The 22,013-nt window shown below is 46.2% G+C and overlaps 1 protein-coding gene across 2 annotated transcripts in view; it reads left to right on the top strand.

Annotated features, from left to right (window-relative positions):
* Window positions 1–12,817: 12,817 nt before the first annotated feature.
* GALNT18 (polypeptide N-acetylgalactosaminyltransferase 18) overlaps window positions 12,818–22,013 on the top strand; it is a 215,670-nt gene continuing 206,474 nt past the window's right edge. Inside the window, exons 1-2 of one of the 2 annotated variants that reach the window (XM_058850246.1) lie at window positions 12,818–12,832; window positions 13,941–14,206. In XM_058850246.1, the coding sequence (XP_058706229.1) occupies window positions 13,972–14,206 (235 nt within the window). In that variant the 5' untranslated portion in view covers window positions 12,818–12,832; window positions 13,941–13,971. Of the gene's footprint in view, window positions 12,833–13,577; window positions 13,798–13,940; window positions 14,207–22,013 lie in introns of those variants that run through there. The other variant, XM_058850236.1, reaches the window with a different exon arrangement.

The raw sequence follows: 22,013 nt of genomic DNA, 5'->3' as shown, positions 1-22,013 counted from the left end.
CATGAAGATGAGTATGAATTATGTGATGTCTCATGTCTTGATTTAGGTATTTATTAAATCTGGCTTAAAGGTTGAAAGTAAATGTTTCAGTTCTTTTCTAAAAGCTTTCTTTTTTCTGAGCCACAGGAAAATGTGGGAGTTTTTCCCCTTTCTGACCATGTTGTTTAGTTTTGTTTTTGAAAGCATGACAGATTTATTACTGCTTCAAAAAGTCTTGTTAATATCCTGCAGGGTTGTGAACAGACCCTTGGATTTTCTTTTTTCTAAATTAGTCCACAGATTCTTTCTTTTTACTGGAAGCAAGTAGGTTTTGTGACTTTTTATTTCACTCTAAGAATGTCAAGAGTTTAGAAGTAACACAGCATTAGAAGTACCACATCATTAGAATGAATTCTAAGTTACAACAGTAATCAAATAATATGTTGGTTTTTTCTTTAAATAAAAATGATTTTTTCCACAGGAAAAAAAGCCTTTCTGTGCAACAGCTTGGAGGGGAGGAGGAACACATTTAGTTTTTAGGCAAAGGCTTTAAAGTCAGATTAGAGACTGATGCTTTTCATCTTTGTTGGAAGGAAAGAAATTAATATTTCTCAACAGGTTATTAATTCTATTTGTGTTGCTGTTGCCCAAAGGTAATGGTTTTTAAGGAAATAATTGCATTATTTTAGTCACATTTGTGTCTCTACATTTTTAAAAAAACATGATTTGTATAAATAGGTATCTTCTTTATGGTAGACATGAATTAGTTTGAACATTTTCTTCTCCCTGTTGTACAAATACTCCCTAGCCTTTGACCAACAATTGATGTTTTGTCTCTGTGTCAGTGCTGGAGGTGAAATTTGGATCTGTGAGCCAGTGGAAGCTGTTTGCTGCACATACCCTCAGTGCAGAAAGAAAGGATTGGTGTGTGCTGCCTCATCTAAAGAGAGGAAAATAATGAAGAGTTGCAGATTGCAGAGCTGTTCCTGGGCTCTTTTACCAGACACAGTGAAGTGGAAAATGTGCTCTAATGAAGGAAGCTTTACTTTTACTCCTCCTTTTGTGTTTGTCACAGCCATTAATTTAGTTTGCTTTAGGAAAATAAGAAAAACAACAAACACCCCCCCAACCAGGGAAAGTTATTTCCTATAACTCTCAATAACAAAAAATAACAAAGAAAGAAAAAAAAAATATAAAAATGAGTCCTGGAGGACTGGCTCACTTTTTTGAACAGTTTTCTTAGGGGCTTGGCATTTATTTTGCCCTTGAAGGATTAAGGACATTGAACTTTTCTGTTCAGGCCTTGTAAAAAGGACCTTGCAATGGAACTTTCGAGACAGTACACAATACCAGTTTGACTTTTCTGAAAAGTAGAAGAAATCTAAGTTGCTAGGACAGTAAGAGAACCATTGCCTGTTTCACAAGTTCTTCTGTTTGCCACAAACTGGCCATAAAACGTGTTCCCAAACAGATGTGCTATTTCAAAACACCAAACTCACCTTATTGCTGTGTGCTGAGTGCTTCCAATGCCATTTGATTATCAGGATGTGTCAGAGTGCACTTAGAAGCAGGAAAGCTTCTACTGACAGAAACAGTAAATGATGAGCTTGTTCAGAGCTGGCAGGGCAAACAGGAGCTCCTGGTTAATGAAAATCCCAGTGGAAATAACTCCCAAATTACGCCTACCTGTTTTTCCTATAATCAAAAATTGCAGCTGGAATTAGTGTGGCTCTTACAGCCAGCAGTGTGTTCTGCAGCCTGGCACCACCAAGTTCTGCAGATATTTCTATATAAATAATAAACTTTTATTTGACTGATGAGTCACCCACAGAACACAGCATTGTAATGAAATAATGCTTGGCATGGGATAGATCTAAGTTAAAACTGGTGGAAATTGCTTGAGCTGGGGGAAGAATTACATTGAAACATGTTTGGGGATCTTTTCTTTCCCCAAGTCTTTTACAGCAAGAAGCAAAGTAAATGAATATTACCAGGAAATAAACATCAGGTTAGGTGTTGCTCTTTAATCCTTTTGGCAAGAACCAAAGCATGGAGTTGTACCTTGTGCCACAGGTGAACACTTAATGCTAAATGTGTATTTTTTTATTGTGCCTTGCTTTTCCCTTTTGCTTACAGGTTGTTCTCCTATCTTTTCCCAAAAACCTCCACCTGTAATCTACCTTTTACTCTTCCAATTTCACTGCAAGAGGTTACAGTGTTGTTTTTATGGGTTGCTTACCAAGGCAGTATGTGAATCCTGGTTCTGCGTCATTTTTTCCTGAGAGACTTCTGCTGAGAAGTCCAGATGCAGGGGGAGAACCTGCTGAAAACTGACATCAATTCTCAGAGTTAAATACTTTGTTTCTGAAATATTTGCAGCAGAACCTTTCTAATGCCCTGGTGAAAGAAAAAACAGGAGCTTGTTGAGGTGGGCCCTGCAGGGGAAAGCGTGAGGTTGCTGTAAATAAGACAAACAAAAATAATGAGCCTTGGGCAGAATTTCTGTTGCTAAAATAACTGTATTATTTACAATCTACAGAGAAACTGTACCTGCTGCAATTTCCACTCTTTACAGCCTCCATTGCATGTTTTGATAGCAGCTAGGCAGAAGCAGCCTGTGTGTGCTGGTCAGTGGAATTTGTGTTTCGCACGGCGCTGTCCGCAGGTGTCAGACTGCTGCAGATGTTCCTCAGCTCCACCGCTCTGCTGATGGCTGAAGATTTCAGCTCTTTACTCCAAAAGCTTCTGGCAAGAGGCCAGTGGAATGCAATCATATAGAGGAAATTCTCTAACAAAACCAAGGCCATAAAACCGGGCAGGTGAAAATGTGCAGCCGAGATCTTTGAGGGAGGAAGAGGCGCGGTATAATTTAAACAGATTGTGCCTTGCCCTTAAACCCACATGGTCCTGTAAGGTTTTTGAACTGTGTAGGTTCAGTGGGGTAAATGAACTTCTGAATATCTTTTATTGCTGGCATTTCCATAGTAAAGCCACCCTGCAATTGCCTTTTAATTTAAACATGTGGTGTTTAGTATTTCAATAGCAGCAAGAATTCCAAAAGTTTTCTTGAGCTCACACATTCTGTTCCAGACTCCAGGACCCACTCATGTTTTTAAGGAAGTTTTCTGTGGGACAGAAGAGTCTGATCCAGCAATTATAAAGCATAAAGAACAGGAAGGTAAACTGGAATACCAACATAGGGAAATTCAGCTGCTTGTTTCTTTAGATGATCTTGAAGAATTGCTGCCTGGTGCTTATTGTTCTGTGAGTGAACGTGCAGTGTGCTGAACTTGGAGAGGCAAATAGAAATTCATGCTCTTCCCCATCCTGAGCTGTATAAAAGTAGGTGATTTTATAAAAAATAAGTACTTTTATTCTTGTGCAGACTACTTGAGACCAAAAAAGGAATAAACAATTTGGTGTTTTTTCTGGCATCCAGTGTTGAAATTAGCAATGAACAAACCATTAGCAATAATGACCATGTGAGTCCTGTTTATTCTTGGACTTGACCAGAAAAGACAATACAAGGAAGGGTGAAACCACTTCAGCACATGAAAAAAAAAGTTCTCCCTTGCAGTCCTCCTGTCAAAGAAAGCCTTGGCATTTCTGTAATCTTGTCCTGTGATTGTTAGAGTGAAAGCTGTGGGTTAGTGAACTGCTGGGAGCCTGTTACAAAATGCATTTTGTAGCATTTCTTTGACCTAGAGAAGGTGTGGATGGTGTGTGTTTGTGTGGTGCTGATAAAAATTCAGGCTGTAAATTAAGCTGTAAATAATGTTACAGCTGGAGGCCTGGACCTGGCTGTATGTGAAACCACCTTCTAGGCTGGAAATATTGCAAATTATGTAACAGCATCCACCTCTAATGCTTGATTGGTTCTGCTGAACACCATAAAGACAGTGCAGCCCATGTTAAGAAATGGAAGGGTTATGGGAGTTTCACAGCAGCAGAGTACGTGCATGTGACTCCCAGTACACCACAGGGAATATTGTTCTTTAGTCAGGAAAGGGTCTGCTTGGAACTGCATGGGAGATTTTAAAAACTTCCAATTTTTTTTCTTTTTAAATTTTTTTTTTTTTTTTGTGATTACAATACTTTCTTTAAAAATTAACTCAGTAAGTTGTTTGAAGCTTATGCTTGGAAATATTCTCCTCAGAAATTCTAAACTCTGTAGTTCTACTGAACTCAAGGCATTCCTGGAAATTTGTGAATCCTGTATGAGGTGACCTCTGCTTGCTGTGGTACCTTACTGGTTGTTGAAAAAACTCTTGGCTCTTGTCCAGGGTTTCCTCTGAGGGCTTCCTTTTCTATTCCTGTGATGACTTCTGTAAGCATTTCTCTTGACTTTCCAAACAAGAGGAAAGTCTTTTGGAAGCAGCAATGATGTGTTGCTGCACGAGTGCTGGTGAGGAGCTCCACAGCCCGGCTGTTGCTGCCACACGAGCTCAGCCTGTGCTCTGGCCATGGGCTGGGGACAGTTCCAGCCACCACGCTGGCCCCAGGGGCTGTGGGCTCACAAAATCCCCTTCCACTGGCTTGGAAGAGCCCTCTGAGCTCAGAGTCCAGCTTGGGACCCATCCCCAGCACCTGGAGCAGAGCACTGAGCATCTCGCCCAGGCTTTCCTTGAACACCTCTCCCTCTGACACAGGCAGCCTGTTCCAGAACCCAGTCACCCTTTCTGGGGAAAAGAATTCCTATTGTCCAACCAAAACCTGTCCTGGCACACCTTAAAACCCCTTAGTTGTGCCTCTGCTCTCCCTTGTCCCTGCCCAGCTGGCAGAAGTCTGGTGCTGACGTGCTGGCAGAAGAAGAGGCTGTGACGATGAGCGATGCTCAGCTTCCAGGACACTTGGAGGGGCTCCTCTCCTGATTCTTTCTGTCTGTCCACTAAAGAAGAAAGCAGCAGCTCAGCAAAGACCTGCTGGTTCATGTCACAGCTGGCATGAGAGCAAAGGTCAAGAAATAGAGGGGGGAAAAGGCTGAGGCTGGAAAGTGGAGGATGATTTGTTCTGGAAGAGCTTTTCAGGAAGCACAGCCTGCCCTTTGGAGATGCTCTTGGAGCAGCACACGCAAAGCACTTCCAGGATGGGGCTGCTGTGGCAGCAGGACAATCTCCAGGCCCCCTCCAGTTAGAGAGCCCTCAAAGCAGAGAGAATGGAACTCCACAGTAACAGAAACTGGGTCTGAACGCCACGATGTGATCCGGGCACAGAGAAAAATTGCAGAGAGAGAATGAGCACAGGCAGTCAGCTGAGACACTTCTGAAGAAATCTTTCAGGCAAGCAACGCACACTTAGACACAGCTCCACACTCTGTATCCCCTTGAGAGAAATCATTGACACAGGGGTGCAACAAGCAGAGTACAAGAGATCCCAGTGATGCTGGGATTTGGAGAGCAGTAGCTTTGGGCCAGGATCTTGGGATGGTGCTCAGTGAAGTGTGACCCCACTGAGGCTGCCCAGCAGCAGCCAGAACACGGGGCTGTTCCCATCACCCATCCAGCAGCCAGAACACGGGGCTGTTCCCAACACCCATCCAGCAGCCAGAACACAGGGCTGTTCCCAACACCCATCCAGCAGCAGCAGCCAGAACACGGGGCTGTTCCCAGCACCCATCCAGCAGCCAGAACACAGGGCTGTTCCCATCACCCATCCAGCAGCAGCCAGAACACGGGGCTGTTCCCAACACACATCCAGCAGCAGCAGCCAGAACACGGGGCTGTTCCCAACACCCATCCAGCAGCAGCCAGAACACGGGGCTGTTCCCATCACCCATCCAGCAGCAGCCAGAACACAGGGCTGTTCCCAACACCTGTCCAGCTGCCAGTGCAGAGCTGGGAACTTGGGGAGGGCTGGGGGCTTTACCTCAGCCAGACCCAGTACGAGGGGTTAGACAAATCTGAACTGTCAGCTTTGCAAACCATTCCCTCTGCAGCCCATCACAGCAGCTCTGCAGCAGGGCACAGGTGTTTGGTGGAGCAGTGTGGTATAAATAAACCCTTCCCTCTCCTCTCAAACTGTGAGACCTGTTATAACACCAAGCTGGGCTGAAAGCTTTCTTGCTGTGGAGTTAGTTTTGTTTAAAAATAGCACAAGGGCTTTATTTTGTGTTTCAGGTTGTGGTCTTTATGCAGCGAACAGATCAGAGAAAAGATAATTTCTTGAGGTCACCAAATCCTTTAAAAACCAAAGCAGAAGACTTTTCCATCTATCTAAGAAAGAGAATATATTACTAATGTACTCCAGGTATTTTAAGATGAATTGTTTGTTTGCTCAAGCTGTGGTTGCAGTATGTGATGAAAGAAGGTGTCACACAGAAAATTGTTCCAGCAGTCTCAAACTGTAGAAACTCATGTTTCAGCTAAATTACATATTTGGATGTAAATTTGACAAAAAAGCATCAATGGAGGCATTTGTGCACTTACTCTAACCACTGGCTGTAGGACAGCTGGCCAATCTCATCTTTAAAATGATTTGGATAATGTTGATTGGGAAATGGAAGAGTTAACCCAGTTGATTTCACCAGCACTGTCCTTCAGTGGTGTCTGTCCTACCTTACATTAAACCAGTAAAGCAGAATCATACAAGTTTTCATAATTTCTGGTGGAACAAGAAACGGAACCTACAGAAGTAATGAATTCTTTCTAATCATCAATTTGAATTAAAAAGGACAATTATTTTTATGTTCTGTTTTCTTTGATCTCTGTTCTAAGTTCAGTCACTTCTGAGGTTCTACCCTTCTAATCCTCAGCAGTGGTTTCATTAACTCTCTTTACTCTGGTATAATGCTCTTGAATGCTTCAGTGTCAATTCCAAGCCTTCAGAAAAGAAAGAATTTGGAAGAAGTAATCACCCCCTGTCCTGCAGGAATGAGAGGAAAAGGAGTAGTGCAGATTCTTAGGCTTCCTTTGAGGAATTTCTGTCTCAAAAAGTAATTCTCTAATGAGCAGTTTTAGGAAGTCACTTTCCACCTATTTATGGATTTTATTTTTTTGTTTTTGAGACATCAGAGAATGTGGATAATGATGGCAGCTGATGCTGGACTTAATTGGTGCTTGGGCTGCAAAGCCTTCCTAGGAGTTTGTTCTCCATTATGCTTAAGGAGAAGCTCCATTCATGCATTAAAAACTGATTAAGACAGAGAGGACAAAGAATAGGAAGAAATCATCAGTTTCCAAAGAGAAGGCAGTCAGGAGCAGGGGAGGTATTGCTGCACTGTTCAGCATGCGTAGATGTGATCAGACAAGCGTGTAAGCAGCGAGGGTAGCACAGCCTCAGGAACTCCTAAAGCCAACTGCAAAAGGTGGGAGCATCCATGACCCCGAAGGACAAGCTGCTGAAACAGCAAACCTACAAACCTTAATTGCAGTGTGGAGTTGCTGTCACGGGAGAAGGGGCTGCGTGTGTGACACTCATATGGGCCAGGAGCCTCCTGAGGAGGGGCTCTGTGACAGACCTGCACATGTTTCTGTGGAGGATGAGGAAACACCGGTTCAGAACCTGGAGAGTTTGTCATTGCTTGCACAGCTAGAATAGGCAGTCACTTGTAACCACTGACACAGCCTTTAAGCCATTAAATTTGTTGAAGCTTTTCCAGGCAAAGCCTGGCAAGAGGGCTATTCTTGTCCCTCAATATTCAGAGCTAGACAGTATTTGGAAATAGGATATTTGGCTGCCTCAGTTCTTGTTTGATGTAGTACAATGATTTGTATTACTATAGTTAAAGATAGAAAGAAACAGCATTGAGGAATTGTTTGAGAAAGCCAAGACTTCTAGATGTCAGAAATTATTTTGCTTTTACTCTTTTTTCTTTTATTTTTTTTTTATTTTTATTATTTTGCACCTGAATATAAAAAGATTGAGAGATTGAGTGGGCTGCAATCTCTGGAAATCTATTTCAAATGTTTCCAGGGTTTAACACCCCAAAATGAAGAGACTTGAAGTTGCTTAGGGACAAGGTTGCCATTGGAGGTGCAGGGTGTAGACATATGACAGCTTTGAGGGGAACAGAACATAATGCTGCTCTGAGAAACTCTAGACATGCTGCTCACAAAGGACCATATGTTGCATCTTTTTACTCCTGCTGGTGAATTGCTGGTCACACATGAGTCACTTGAGATGGATCAACTGAGAGTTTTGTGGCAAAAAAATGGTGCAGTGTAATGCTGCCAGAAAAAAAAAATCATGCCAGCGCATAGAAGTAACAGAGATCAATTACAGTATGAAGTGATTTTGGATGGTTTTGATAGAAAAACATTTTGGAATGACAAATGGACAAGATAAGCCTGGCAAACACTGAGAATGGAAAATGCCATCTGGAAACAGAAGACACAGACATAAATTTTATAGCAACTGTATCAGGGAGATGGAAAGGCCGTGAATCTGGTGATGGAGAAGACAACACGCACCCATGTGCACCGAGCTCTTGATGGGTGCTTTTTAACCTGTGTCCAGTAGATGTTTCCATGTTCTTTGTGGCTCTGCTCTGTCCCTTTGTGTTTTCTCCCTGTTTCACGTGCAGTGAGAGCTCAGTCCAGACGTCAGGATACGCCTCAGTTTTCCCCTTGGAACGGTGTCAGCACTCTGTTGTTTCTGTATCTTCTGTTATGTTAGATTTCTTCCCTTCAGTGCTCTGTGAATGGGTTTGAAATGATGGAGCCCATGGCTTGGACAGGTGTTGGCAGGGTGAAGGTCTGGACAGGCAGGTGGTGCCACACCCAGCTGGGGACAGTCCCCAGTGAGGATCCCAGGGCTCCCTGTTGGGACTGGTCCTGTTTAACATCTATTGATGGTCTGGGGACAGGCACTGAGGGATCCCTCAGTGGGGAGGACACCAAGTTGGGTGGGAGAGTTGATCTGCTGGAGGGAGGAAGGCTCTGCAGAGGGATCTGGAGGGATGGGCTGGAGGGAGGGAGGCTCTGCAGAGGGATCTGGGCAGGCTGGAGGGAGGAAGGCTCTGCAGAGGGATCTGGAGGGATGGGCTGGAGGGAGGAAGGCTCTGCAGAGGGATCTGGATGGGCTGGAGGGAGGGAGGCTCTGCAGAGGGATCTGGATGGGCTGGAGGGAGGGAGGCTCTGCAGAGGGATCTGGATGGGCTGGAGGGAGGAAGGCTCTGCAGAGGGATCTGGATGGGCTGGAGGGAGGGAGGCTCTGCAGAGGGATCTGGATGGGCTGGAGGGAGGAAGGCTCTGCAGAGGGATCTGGATGGGCTGGAGGGAGGAAGGCTCTGCAGAGGGATCTGGATGGGCTGGAGGGAGGAAGGCTCTGCAGAGGGATCTGGATGGGCTGGAGGGAGGAAGGCTCTGCAGAGGGATCTGGATGGGCTGGAGGGAGGAAGGCTCTGCAGAGGGATCTGGATGGGCTGGAGGGAGGGAGGCTCTGCAGAGGGATCTGGATGGGCTGGAGGGAGGAAGGCTCTGCAGAGGGATCTGGATGGGCTGGAGGGATGGTGTGAGGGTCAGCAAGGCCGGGAGCTGTGTCCTGCACTCAGGCCACAGGAGCCCTGTGCTGTGCTGGAGGCTGCGGGAGAGGGGCTGGAGTGGAAAAGGAGCTGGGGCTGGGGGCTGCCAGCAGCTGAAAGTGGCCAAAGAGGCCCATGGCAGCCTGGCCTGTGGCAGCAGCAGTGGGGCCAGCAGGGACAGGGCAGGGACTGTCCAGCTGGGGATCGGCCTCTCCTCCCAGGAGTGGCACAGGATGAGAGGACACGATTATCACATCTTTTGTTTGGAAAGGTGATAAAAAAATGCAAAGGCATCTCTGCAGTTCCTGCATGTGTCTTTTTACGGTTTAATAGAAGTTTAATGTCAGTTTAAAATTAGTGCTAGGGACAATGGATCCCAAAGATCACTTCCCTGGGGACTGAACACCTGAGCTTTACCTTCAAAACACAGAAAGCTGTCTCTTTTGAGCAGCTAAAACCCCAGTTTTATATTTTGAACTGTTGGGAAGATCTCATCTGCAGAAGGGGTAATCTCTGCCTGAGATGTACAGGTCTTGATTTGTGTGTGCAGGCTCAGACATCGCAGCTTCCAAAAAAATTACCTTCTCAGAGTAATTCAGGCTTTCCTAAATTTATTTAGTCGTCTCTCTCCACAATGTAAAATGCTGTGTTGCTTAGTGAGTGCCTTTGCAATTTTTTTATCACCTTTCCAAACAAAAGATGGGATAATCATGGGTGAGAGAGAAGAAATAATAGAAGAGAATCTTCTCAGACTAGATAATAATGATTATATCTCCACAAACTAATAGGATTTCAGCTAAGAATCTGAATAGAATGTGATAAAAATAAAGGTTAAAAGTTAATCTTTTCCACTGATTTCTAACGAGGTGTAAGAAACAGGTTCTTATAAAATGGGGTAAGTATTTTTGGTTTTGATGTTTCAAGCACCATCTTACACATAAAAGGTTTTAACCTATATCAAAATGCAGCAATAAAAATACAGTTCTTAAACATTTCCCTTCCATGAACTGCAATGATAAGTAAGAAACACTAACTGAATTACTTCCAGGTCACTTTACAGCTGCCACTTACCTTGCATTATTTACTAGATTGTGAGGTTAATATTTCCCCAGCACCATTTGAAATGGTGTCCTATTACAGCTGGGGGAAATCCACATTAAAGCCTGGAATACATACATGTTTTAAGAAATGTGACATAATTTGCATAGCATGACATAGCACAGCAGTATCAGGACAAGGATAAAATCAAGACACACATTTTAATAACCTGCAGAGTAGATTGTACTGCCTCAAGCTTAAACACCTGAAGCAGAAAACACCACTTTGATTTAAGAGAAAATATTTCATAGACCTTGTGCTCCCCTATAATTTAAATGTTCAAAAATGAAACATTTAAGGGTTTAACCACCTAATTTTCTCCCTGACTATAGAAATGCTGCCAGCATCACATTATTCTCCTATTGTTCCTTTTCCTGTTTTTGTTCCCATTAAATTATTAAAGTGGACTGCTTATGTATTTATGTAATACGTTGCACGAAGGGGTCTCATCTGGATTGTAATGCTGAACAATAAATCAAAATGACAAAACCAACCAATTTCTACATGGCATACACTTGGATACCTCCAACTTTGTATAAACCCATAAAAGAAGACTTTTAAAGAGACTTGTCTAGAATATTATTACCAGAGGCATGAAAGCAAGCGCTTTTTTGTGTGTGTATCAAAGCATCTGGAGGCTTTGCTGTGAAGTCAATTTTAAGAGTAGCTTCAGTAAAATCAAGGCTCAAGTTTGGAGGCAGGAGTGCAGCTTTGGCAGAATGTGGCTATAAATGAAAATGTATTTTAAACATGATCAGAGAGCTGATGGGAACACAAGGCTAAAGAACTATTAATAGTTACTGTAGGTTAATCAATTATGTCCTGTTATAAGCAACCTATTAAGGCTGTGAGACACATTATCTGTATTTTTCCAAATGATTGTGTCACTTCTGGATGTGCTTACAGTCATTAGTAACAACTACTGTTCATATTTGTTTATAAAAGTACTTAGTGCTTAGTATTTTATACATTTCTTTGGAAATCGGCTGATTAATGCTTGTTATTCATCCCTTACTGATTTCAGATAAGTTGTGCTATAAATTGAGAAGTCCCAGGCCAAGTCCTGGATTCTGCCCAAACTGCTGAAGAATTTGTATTTTGTGACTGCAGGCAGGGTTTAGGAAGATTAAAGGAAGTCTAGGTAACTCTATTATTAAAGGCTCCAGCCACAGCATTTCCTGCTTTTGGTTTTACCAGAAGCAAAGCTGAAACACTGAGGTGTCACACAAAGATAGGAAACAGGGAAATAAATGATGGTGTAGACAAACATTCCTTGCAGACCAAGTGGATTAACTGGCTTACAGGTGGAACTGTTCTAATGTATTCTGTCACTGTTTTGTCTTTTACAAAGCTTGACCTTGTTCACTGACAGCTCTGTCCAGCAAACTTCCCTGTACCATGGAAAATATTTCGTCTTAAAATGTAAATGTTGTTTTCACATTCAAATGCCTTGTGTTATATGTTTTCATTTCCAAGGGAGTTCTCTTGGGCTCACCTCTTCTAGTGTTACCACAGGGGAAGTATTTTAAACTGGCCAAAATTTCAGTTAGTTTTCAGAGAGAAGACTGAGGGGGCAGTTTGTTTTTCCAGCTTTGTTGGCAGAGCTGACTGCAGCTTCTGTTGCTGCTGGTTTGTGTGTGTCTCTGAGTACTTGTCATTTTACTGTTTCTATGGAGCACCAGCTGATGGAAAGGAAGAAGTCATTCTGCCTTTTGGCAGGTCAGTTCCCTGCCTTCTCTCTTGAATACTGGGCCTTGCTCACAATTAATTTAAAAATAACAACCCCAAGACCTAGGACAAATCAGCTGCTTTTCCTTCTCTTGAGCTGTTGCAGTGTACACTGGAGCTGTTGAAGGCTTTGAACACTCACATATTTATGTTTCAGAGTAGTAAGTGCCGGTACCCTGCTGGGCTTTCTGCACGCTGGCAAACCCTGGTGGCACCATCAGCTCTGGAGCGTGACTACAGAGTGCAGTCCATCCACAACGTTTGATGTTCTTGCTTTCATTGGATAAGTATTTAAAATAATTTTAGAATGTTAATTAACACGTGCCTCATTGTTTCTAATACTGGATATGCCGGTGACGTTTCTGTCTCGAGACTATCAAAAGAAAATGATCTCATATAGTACAAAAGTCCCTATTTAATAGGAATGGAAAAGATTCATCATGTGCCTTTCTCTCAAATCAGCGAGATTTCATATTGAGGGGAATTTGCCTTTTTAAAGCGTTTTCAGAAGGAATGTAAAATGTGAGGTGAAGAGAGGAAAGCAGCACGGCTATGCCGAGCTAAATGGTGAGTTACCGATCCCTGACACCGCAGCTAATTCGGGATGCTCCGGGACGGAGCGTGTCCCTGCGGGGTGGGGGAGCGATGAGCGAGTGGATCGCGGAGAGATGAACGGGTGGATTGGGGAGGGATGATCGGGTGGATTCGGGGCTCCCCGGGGTGGCTGCGAGCAGGCACCCGGTGCTGCCGGTCCCGGTGCTGCCGGTCCCGGCGGGGGCTCAGAGCCGAGCCGAGAGCTCCGGACACCCCTCGGGCACACGGGCAGAGCCTCCCCAGGCTGGGCTGCCTGGCAGCCGGGCACGGCCACGGACACCCACCGGGACGGGCAGGGAGGGAGGGCAGGGAGGGAAGCAGGGAGGGAGACAGACAGACAGGCAGACAGAGAGGGAGTGAAGCAGGCAGGGAAGCGGGCACGGAGGCAGGCAGTCAGAGAGGGAGGGAAGCAGGGAGTGAAGCAGGCAGAGAGGGAGGGAAGCAGGCAGACAGGCAGGCAGGGAGGGAGTGAAGCAGGCAGGCAGGGAGTGAAGCAGGCACACAGGCAGGGAAGCAGGCAGACAGGAAAGCAGGCAGACAGGCAGGGAGGGAGTGAAACAGGCAGACAGGCAGGGAAGCAGGCAGACAGGAAAGCAGGCAGACAGGCAGGCAGGCAGGGAGGGAGGGCGGCTGGGCTCGGAGCAGGTGTGTCCCGCCGCATCCCGCCCCGCCTGCGCCGCTGCCATTGGAGCCGGGGCCCGTCAGTCCGGGCTGGCTCCGCTCCCCGGCGCTGCTCGCCCGGGGCTCGGCCGCGATGGCCAGCGGCAGCGGTGGGAGCGGGGCCGGGGAGCGGGGCTGCTGATGCTGATGCTGATGATGATGGTGATGATGGGGATGATGATGATGGCGATGGCCGGGCCGGGGGGAGGCTCCTGAGCCCCGCTCCCTGCTGGCCCCGCTGCTCCCCGTGCCCTCCCCGCCCCCGCCGCTCCCTCTCGGTAGGCGGCGAGTCCTTTTTATTCCCTGGACCGGAGAACTTTTTGCGTGGAAATTTCCTGACTTCGGAGCGCTCTCCGTGTCGGGGAAAAGGGGGAAAGGATTTCTTTTTCATCGCGGCTTATTTTTCTTTTCTGGATCGCAGGATTTGTGGAGCTATATGGAGGGATCGCAGGATGGTGTGCACCAGGAAAACCAAAACTTTAGTGTCCACTTGCGTGATTTTGAGTGGAATGACTAACATCGTCTGCCTGCTGTACGTGGGCTGGGTCACCAACTACATTGCCAGTGTTTATGTGAAAGTGCAGGAGCCGATCTCAGAAAAAAAGTTAGAGGAAGACAAAGGGGACACGTTAAGGATTATAGAAAGGCTGGACCATTTGGAAAATGTCATCAAGCAGCACATCCAAGGTACCGCCTCGTCCCCGCTTGCTCGCCCTGCTCTCCCCTCTCCGCCCGCCGCGCTCGGCTCCATCCCCTCCTCCGAGTGTCGGCTGCGAGTGTCGCGAATGTCGCGATCGGCGGAGCCATCGGCAGCCCGAGGAGCCGGGGAGCCCGGAGGAATCCTCCGGGAGCCCTCCCGGAGCCCTCCCGGAGCCCCCCCGGAGCCCCCACGGAGCCCTCCCGGAGCCCCCCCGGAGCCCTCCCGGAGCCCCCCCGGAGCCCGGCTGGGGCTGGAAGGAGCCTCAGCTCCCTCCTGCCTGTGCCTTCCCCGGGCAGGGACCCGCTCCCCATCCTGCATCCTGCTGCTTTCGTCTCTTTTATTGTTATTTTCTTTCCTGTTTCTGTTTGTTGTTTTTTTTCAAAGCGGGCTGCTGCTAGTGGAATTCTTGTTGTCCCCCTTTAAGCCCGGCTCCGCTGATCCGCGCTGAGTCTCTGCGTTCCTTGGGATGATGAAGGTTTTCCCCCGGTGCCGCTGGAGTGCCGGGAGTTAGAATCCCTCCGGGATTGTAATTGGGGCACTCTCCCTTTGTGTGATGCCTTTTAATGGGTGCCCTGGGAGTGGGGAGGCACCGGGAGAGAATGTGGTTATTTCCTGTGAGTTTGAGATTTTACATGACTTTTGCTTTACTAAGGGATCTTTAGTGTATTCCTTTATATTTTCATTATCTGCGTGGCGTCACAGCGTCACTCTCTCAGCCTGCCAAGTGAGTTGGATGGTAAAGGAGGTTTGGGGGTAGGTGAGAACCTGTACAAAATCTAGAGGAACCATCTTCCTCTATTTCTGCATAACCTCCACTGAACGGCCAAACCCCAGTTCTGGTCTCTGCTAAACGTGGAAAAGGAGAATACACCATGTGGTGAAGGATTCCTGTCACCAGTGCAACAAATCCCACTCACTTCCAGGCAGCTTTGACCACTCTGGGAATACGAAGCAAATGGAGTGAGCAGGGTGGGAAATCCCTTGCCCTCCCTGCTTGTCAATGCACAGAACTTTGTGGTGCTGTTAAAGCCCAGCTGCTTTGCTTTGCCTTGTGCTAATAGCTCTCTAAACATGGCATATCATCATTCATTCTGTGTATGCACTCATTTCTCAGTCTTGTCGTCTTGCTCAAAGGAGTAAAATGCTGCTGCTTACAATTTTTTCCCACCTTTCTTCTCTGGAGAATGGGTTATAGCAGCTTCTTCAAGTTTTAAGTTTTATCATGCAGCCCTGAAGTTTTTCTTGATTCCCGAAATGGATTTTTAAAAGGAAATGTATTCTTGTCTGTGTGCCAGTGGAGTGCACTGTGGAAGCATACATGAAGGCAGGGATTTTCACGAAGTTAATTGACTTCCCTGATGAGGCTGGAGCATAACTCCTTCAGGTTTGTTGCTGTGAAACTCAAATAGCCTTGTTTATTTTCAAGCAAACTAACAACTGTTTTCAAGGAAACAAAACTGTTTTCAAGGAAACAAAACTGTTTTCAAGGAAGCTAACCATATCGGTGCCTTTGGTCACTAGTTCTTAGAACAGCACAGAAAATGTGCACCTAAATCAGGGGACAGTGTAGCATGGATTAGAACATAAGTTTTTGGGTTTTTTTTGGTGACTATCCAAAAGCCATAGGCTAGATTTTCTTTTCCTCAAATAATGCTTCTTTTAAAGTTGAAGAGGGTCTTTCAAAATTAACTAAGTGAACAGTTTGGTGATAAGTACTAAAATATTAGGGGGTTTAAAAAAAGCTTTACAAGCTTCTCATGCCTTATTGAAACTACTTTGTGTTTAAGATAAATATATGAGAAAAATAAAAATCACAGATCCTTAGCTCAAAGTGGGTTTTCCGTACTTTTATTTGCCAAATAACTATAACTGGGATTCTCACAGGAACTCCTGTGGCAAATACTGCAGAATAGGGCGTTAATTTAATCAGATTTTGCTTAGAACTGCAAGATGCTGTGAATTCTGGCTCATGGTGCAAAACTCACTGAAGTTATTGAAGGAAATATCCCAAGCTTGGCTGGGTTTGATTTGAAGGTTAGCTTTAAGAAATTCTGTGTTTGAGAGTTGGTGCCAGAAATTGAGTAAACCAGCTGCTGCAATGGTTCTAGACATGGTTACAAGGCTTATCTGTAGTTTGCTACTAAACTTTTCCTTGGATCACTTCTTTTTTGTGCTGGAGAGAGGTCTCAGTAGCTCAGATGTTCTGCAGTGCTGAGCAGGCATGAAATTAGCATGGGTAATAGAATTACATTCCATAGGATACCCTGCAAATGCCAGAGAGCTTTAGCTGCTGCATTTCACACACAGGGTTGTGCTAATATTTCATTTTAATTTGCTTTCTGACTGAGTTGTTTGATTAGATGCCATCTGGGAATTCCTTAAGCATATAAATTGCAATCTTGTAATGTTTTATAAAGTGTCCTGGAAATGAGAAGAAATAAAATGTGCCTTCATACAAAGCCCTTTTTAAAGTATGTATTTTTAAAAATCTGTTTTCACGGCAAGAGAAGTGTCAGACTGAAAAGAGATTTCCAGGTAAGAGAGGTTCAGAGGGGATCAAGGCTGGTCCATGTTGTGTTTGGAAAGAAGTGTATGGACAGGGAAATCTGGGCCACAGAGAGAAGAATGTTGTGGAGCTAAAGCTTGATGCTGAAACTTGAGCTGGCTGAAACCTGGGAATCCTGAGCTCCTGGCTTGTGGCCAGACACCGCTCACAGGATGGTTTTGGCCAAGTGACTTCACCTTTCTGCAGGATTTTGTGTGGCAGTGTGGTGGGATTGTGGAGTGAATTACATCCGAAAGCTCCCCCCAGCCCAATCCCAGCAGCAGGTGCATGCTCCGTGCTAGCAGGCAGCCCACTGACAGAAACTGCTGCTTCCCACCTCTGCTGGAGTTTGCAGACAGGATGGTGTCTCCCTGGAGTTAATTGTGTGTCTGTTTATGTGGATGACAGAAACTGAGCAGAGGACCAGATGGGTGGCTTGATGCAGAATGCAGTCCTTTCCATGCCTGGCAGAGGTGTGTGGCACATTGCACTGTGTGGTAGCACTGAGCTTTATTCCCAGAAAATGTGCTTTAGAGGGCTGAGGTTAACAGGTGTTAAATGGGATAAAAAAGCCGTGTTCTGTTGAGTTCCCAAACACCAAACTGGCTCAAAAACCCCAAACATTCTCACATTATTAAAATCAATATGAGAGTGCTTCAGAGAGATCACAACATATCCTTCATCTTAATAATGCATCATGCATTGGCTCTGACACCAAAACCTTGAACTGAGTCGTATGTGCAGCTGGAAGATCAAGGGAATGGACAGGCTGCTCTTAGTCTGATCCTGAGTTTGTATCTGCAACAAAGTGAAAAACACCAGCCAAAAGGGAGAAATGTGTTTTCTGCAGCCTCACTTTAGGCCTTCATAGTTCATAGTTTAATTTTCCTTGCAAAGCTAAGCTGTGATTAAAGCCACATGACTCAAAACACCGCTGCACATCATCCTGTCTTACTCCACAATGTCATTTTTCAGCCTTCCTAGTTTTAACCAGATGATGTTTCTGTTGTGGAATTATCTCAAAAGATTATAGACAGTGAAGGATATGACATGAACTTGCTTCCTTGCCCCCAACCCCATCCTTCCTCCCAACCCCTTGGACCTAAACAGAATTACTGAGCAGTTAAGACATGGGCTAGATCTGAATGGGAGTTGTGACACACAGTTCATTTCTGTGAATTAGCTGAATTTTTAATTAAGGTTGATGGATGGTCACTGAGACATCTGTGTCCTGCTAGGACTTTGCTCCTCCATCCTGGCAATCTGCTGCATCTGTTCCTATCAGAGGAATATCAGGACTTGTGTGGACCTGGGGAGAATTGAAAGAGAAGAGTTGTTTACATTATCTTTCATTCTGCTGCTTAGAATGATTTGCTGTGTAGGTTTGCTTGAGCTAATATTAGCTATCCCAGAGCTGGATATCTGATCACCCTGTGTGGTCAGCTGGGCGAGGGAGAGGTCCCCAGTGTGTGATTCCCTCAGTCCCTCTGTCAGGCTGAAATTATTTGCTCTCAGAAACTGTGTGTTTTGAGCTTGGGAGCACATTCTTAATTTTAGCCTGGGAAAGATTTGAGTAAGTAAATGTTGTGTTTCTTACCTACCCTTTATTTCTTGATCCCAAACACCAAGAGGAATGTTGTCTGTCTTTTGCAGCCTGGCCAGCTAACCCTGGCTGGGTTCCATAAAGTCAGCTCACCAGGACTCAAACTTCTGCTCCACTGTGTCTCTTACTCCTGAGGTACTTTCCTTTTGGGAATAACTCATGGCCACATCCCCCCAGCTCGTTTCCCTCAAGCCCAAAAGCAATTAGGCATGTTTCTTTACTCTGCTGAGCAAGGCTTGAGCAGCAGGCAGCAGCCCCAGGAGCACCCAGCCCTTGCTCCAGTGCAGAGGGCTCTGTGTTCCCTGTCTGTGCCAGATCTGCTGTCCCAGGGCGCCTGGCTGCAAGGGAAGCAGCTGCTTGCAGATGTAAGACAGGCAGGATTAATCCCATTATTCTTCCTCTTCAGACTGTGACTTCTCAAGTCATTCTAGATGGCTGCATGTCAGTGCAGATTAATTGGAATTTAACTTTCATGTTCTTCCATGCTTAGGGATGAGCACACTAAAGAAACCTTAATATAGTGATTTCAACTGGAGGACTTAATTTGCTGTAGATTTTCAAGCAGCACTGGAGGTGTAGGTATTTCAAGGACAATCTACTGAAGACTTAATGTTGTTGATTATATTGACTACACCTTGATAGTATATTATGACTGTTCTTAAAATTAACATTTTAGTGCTTTTAATATCTTTATCTCCCTTTTAATTATTTTGTTGCTGGTTCTTCCACTGAGGATTTATGTCACTGGGGTTAGGATGCAGTGGGCAAAGCTGAGGAGTGGTAGCTTGGCCTTGTTAAGGTAACTGGGTTTCATTGCTGGATATTGAATGATTCCTTTCATGATTAAAGCTGTTTTCTTCAGAATGAGGTTTCTCTATTTTTTTTTTTTTTTTTTTTTTTTTTTTTTTTTTTTTGTTTTCCATTCTCCTGATTTTCTCCTGATTGCCATCTAGATTTCTCTGCTTCTTCAGAGAATAGCATGGCAGATTTATTTGAGATTGTTTCTTTTGACAGAAACAAGAGAAGTTTTATTTGGCCACAGAGTGAGGGTGAATGATGGCTTTGTAGTTGGGAAGGGAATTGACCTGGATTCCTTTTCCTTCAATCATGACAATTTCTGTAGTTCACATGAAAGAAGTCTTCAACAGAAGGTTAAGAAAATTAATCAGGAGCAGTGCTGTGACTTCCATGCCCTCCACAAATTCCCTCATTGCTAGGCTAGAAAAGTTTGCCTTTTTCTCTGAAAAAGTTCATTTTTGTTGACATTTGTTATCTCTGCATAATGGCAGAGCCTGGGTGGAAGGAGGGGGTTTCAGTGCAGTGTTTGAGCAGGCATGGAAGGAGCTGTTCTGCTTCAGCTTCCTCACTCAGTGCTCCCCTGCTGCCACTGGGATGTCACTGGGGTGCCACTGGTGTCACTGGAGTGTCACTGGAGTGTCACTGGGGTGCCACTGGGGTGTCACTGGGGTGCCACTGGAGTGTCACTGGGGTGCCACTGGGGTGCCACTGGGGTGCCACTGGTGTCACTGGAGTGTCACTGGAGTGTCACTGGGGTGTCACTGGGGTGTCACTGGAGTGTCACTGGGGTGTCACTGGTGTCACTGGGGTGCCACTGGAGTGTCACTGGGGTGTCACTGGGGTGTCACTGGAGTGTCACTGGGGTGTCACTGGTGTCACTGATGTCACTGGGGTGTCACTGGGGTGTCACTGGAGTGTCACTGGGGTGTCACTGGGGTGCCACTGGTGTCACTGGAGTGTCACTGGAGTGTCACTGGGGTGTCACTGGGGTGCCACTGGGGTGTCACTGGGCTGTCACTGGGGTGCCACTGGGGTGTCACTGGAGTGTCACTGGGGTGTCACTGGGGTGTCACTGGGGTGCCACTGGAGTGTCACTGGGGTGTCACTGGGGTGTCATTGGTGTCACTGGAGTGTCACTGGAGTGTCACTGGGGTGTCACTGGTGTCACTGGGGTGCCACTGGAATGTCACTGGGGTGTCACTGGAGTGTCACTGGGCTGTCACTGGGGTGCCACTGGGGTGTCACTGGAGTGTCACTGGGGTGTCACTGGGGTGTCACTGGGGTGCCACTGGAGTGTCACTGGGGTGTCACTGGGGTGTCACTGGTGTCACTGGAGTGTCACTGGGGTGTCACTGGTGTCACTGGGGTGCCACTGGAATGTCACTGGGGTGTCACTGGGGTGTCACTGGAGTGTCACTGGGGTGTCACTGGTGTCACTGGTGTCACTGGAGTGTCACTGGGGTGCCACTGGGGTGTCACTGGGGTGCCACTGGGGTGCCACTGGTGTCACTGGAGTGTCACTGGAGTGTCACTGGGGTGTCACTGGGGTGTCACTGGGGTGTCACTGGAGTGTCACTGGTGTCACTGGAGTGTCACTGGAGTGTCACTGGGGTGTCACTGGTGTCACTGGTGCCACTGGAGTGTCACTGGGGTGTCACTGGGGTGTCACTGGAGTGTCACTGGTGTCACTGGGGTGTCACTGGAGTGTCACTGGAGTGTCACTGGGGTGTCACTGGAGTGTCACTGGTGTCACTGGAGTGTCACTGGGGTGTCACTGGGGTGTCACTGGGATGTCACTGGGGTGTCCCTTTGGGGCTGCAGCTGTGCAGGGCTCCCAGCTGAGGTCATTCCTGCCAGCCTTACACCCCCTTCAGCACTGACAAGTGGTTTTTGTGTGTCTGACCAGAAGAGAGGTAAATACACCTGAAATGAAGCACAAAGCCAGACTCACACCCAGCTGCTGGGAATTGTGTGCAGTGTGGGAGATCAGCTTGTCCCCAACTCACTCTCTCATGGCATCACCTCAGGCAGGTCCTGCCTCTCTCCACCCCCAGTGCTCCCGTGCCTGTGACGAGCCACAGAAGCAGTTTATTTAATTCTGCATTCAACAGAAAGGTCTCCAGTGTCACACTGTGAGAGTGCCCAAGCTGTGGAGTGCTGGGGTGGGAGGATAGCATCCATCTGAATGTTAGGGACATGGTGTGTAAAGAAAATCTGTGGTGATTTTAAAAGCAGACATTGGGCTCAGCTCACAGATGAGATGGCTTAGCTGCCTCCTGAGGGTGATGGAGGATCCTTGTTTGTCTTTGGAACAGCCCAGGAACTCGGTTATCAGCTGTTAATAGGGACACACAGGGACAGGAATCCTCTGTAGCTGGTTAATGGCTGTCCTCGTTTCTTACAGCCGTGGGATTGTGGTGTCAGCCACACCTGGCCTGGAGATGTGAGACCAGGCTCTGTGGTGTCTTGGGATTGTCCCTGAGTCCAGAGCAGTGGGGTCATTTACTGGTCCCAAATTAGTGAAATTAATGAAGTTTAATTTCTGTCTAATACAAAAGTGAAAGCTGCCTTCATATTGTGAAAACCAACTTCATTCTTCTGAGGCAAAGCCCTTTTCATTCATCTGCTGTGTTATTTCCCTTTTAATTGTCTCTGGAGGTTCCTTTCCACGCTGCCCTTGGCCTCTGCACCCCTTGAGGAACCTCTGGGCTCCTTTTATCACCCTGAGCAGAGCTCAGGAGCTGTGCTGGCTCAACGTGGGCAAACACTGCAGAGACACCTGCATGGAGCTGAATCCTCTGTGCTGCAGCTGTCTGCTCCTGGATGTGTCCTACAGCTGTGCAGTGCA

The sequence above is a fragment of the Poecile atricapillus genome, chromosome 1 (genome assembly GCF_030490865.1).
Source record: "Poecile atricapillus isolate bPoeAtr1 chromosome 1, bPoeAtr1.hap1, whole genome shotgun sequence".
Lineage (NCBI taxonomy): Eukaryota > Metazoa > Chordata > Aves > Passeriformes > Paridae > Poecile > Poecile atricapillus.
The sequence above is the reverse complement of the archived record's forward strand: the minus strand, read 5'-3'. Positions and strand labels throughout refer to the sequence as shown.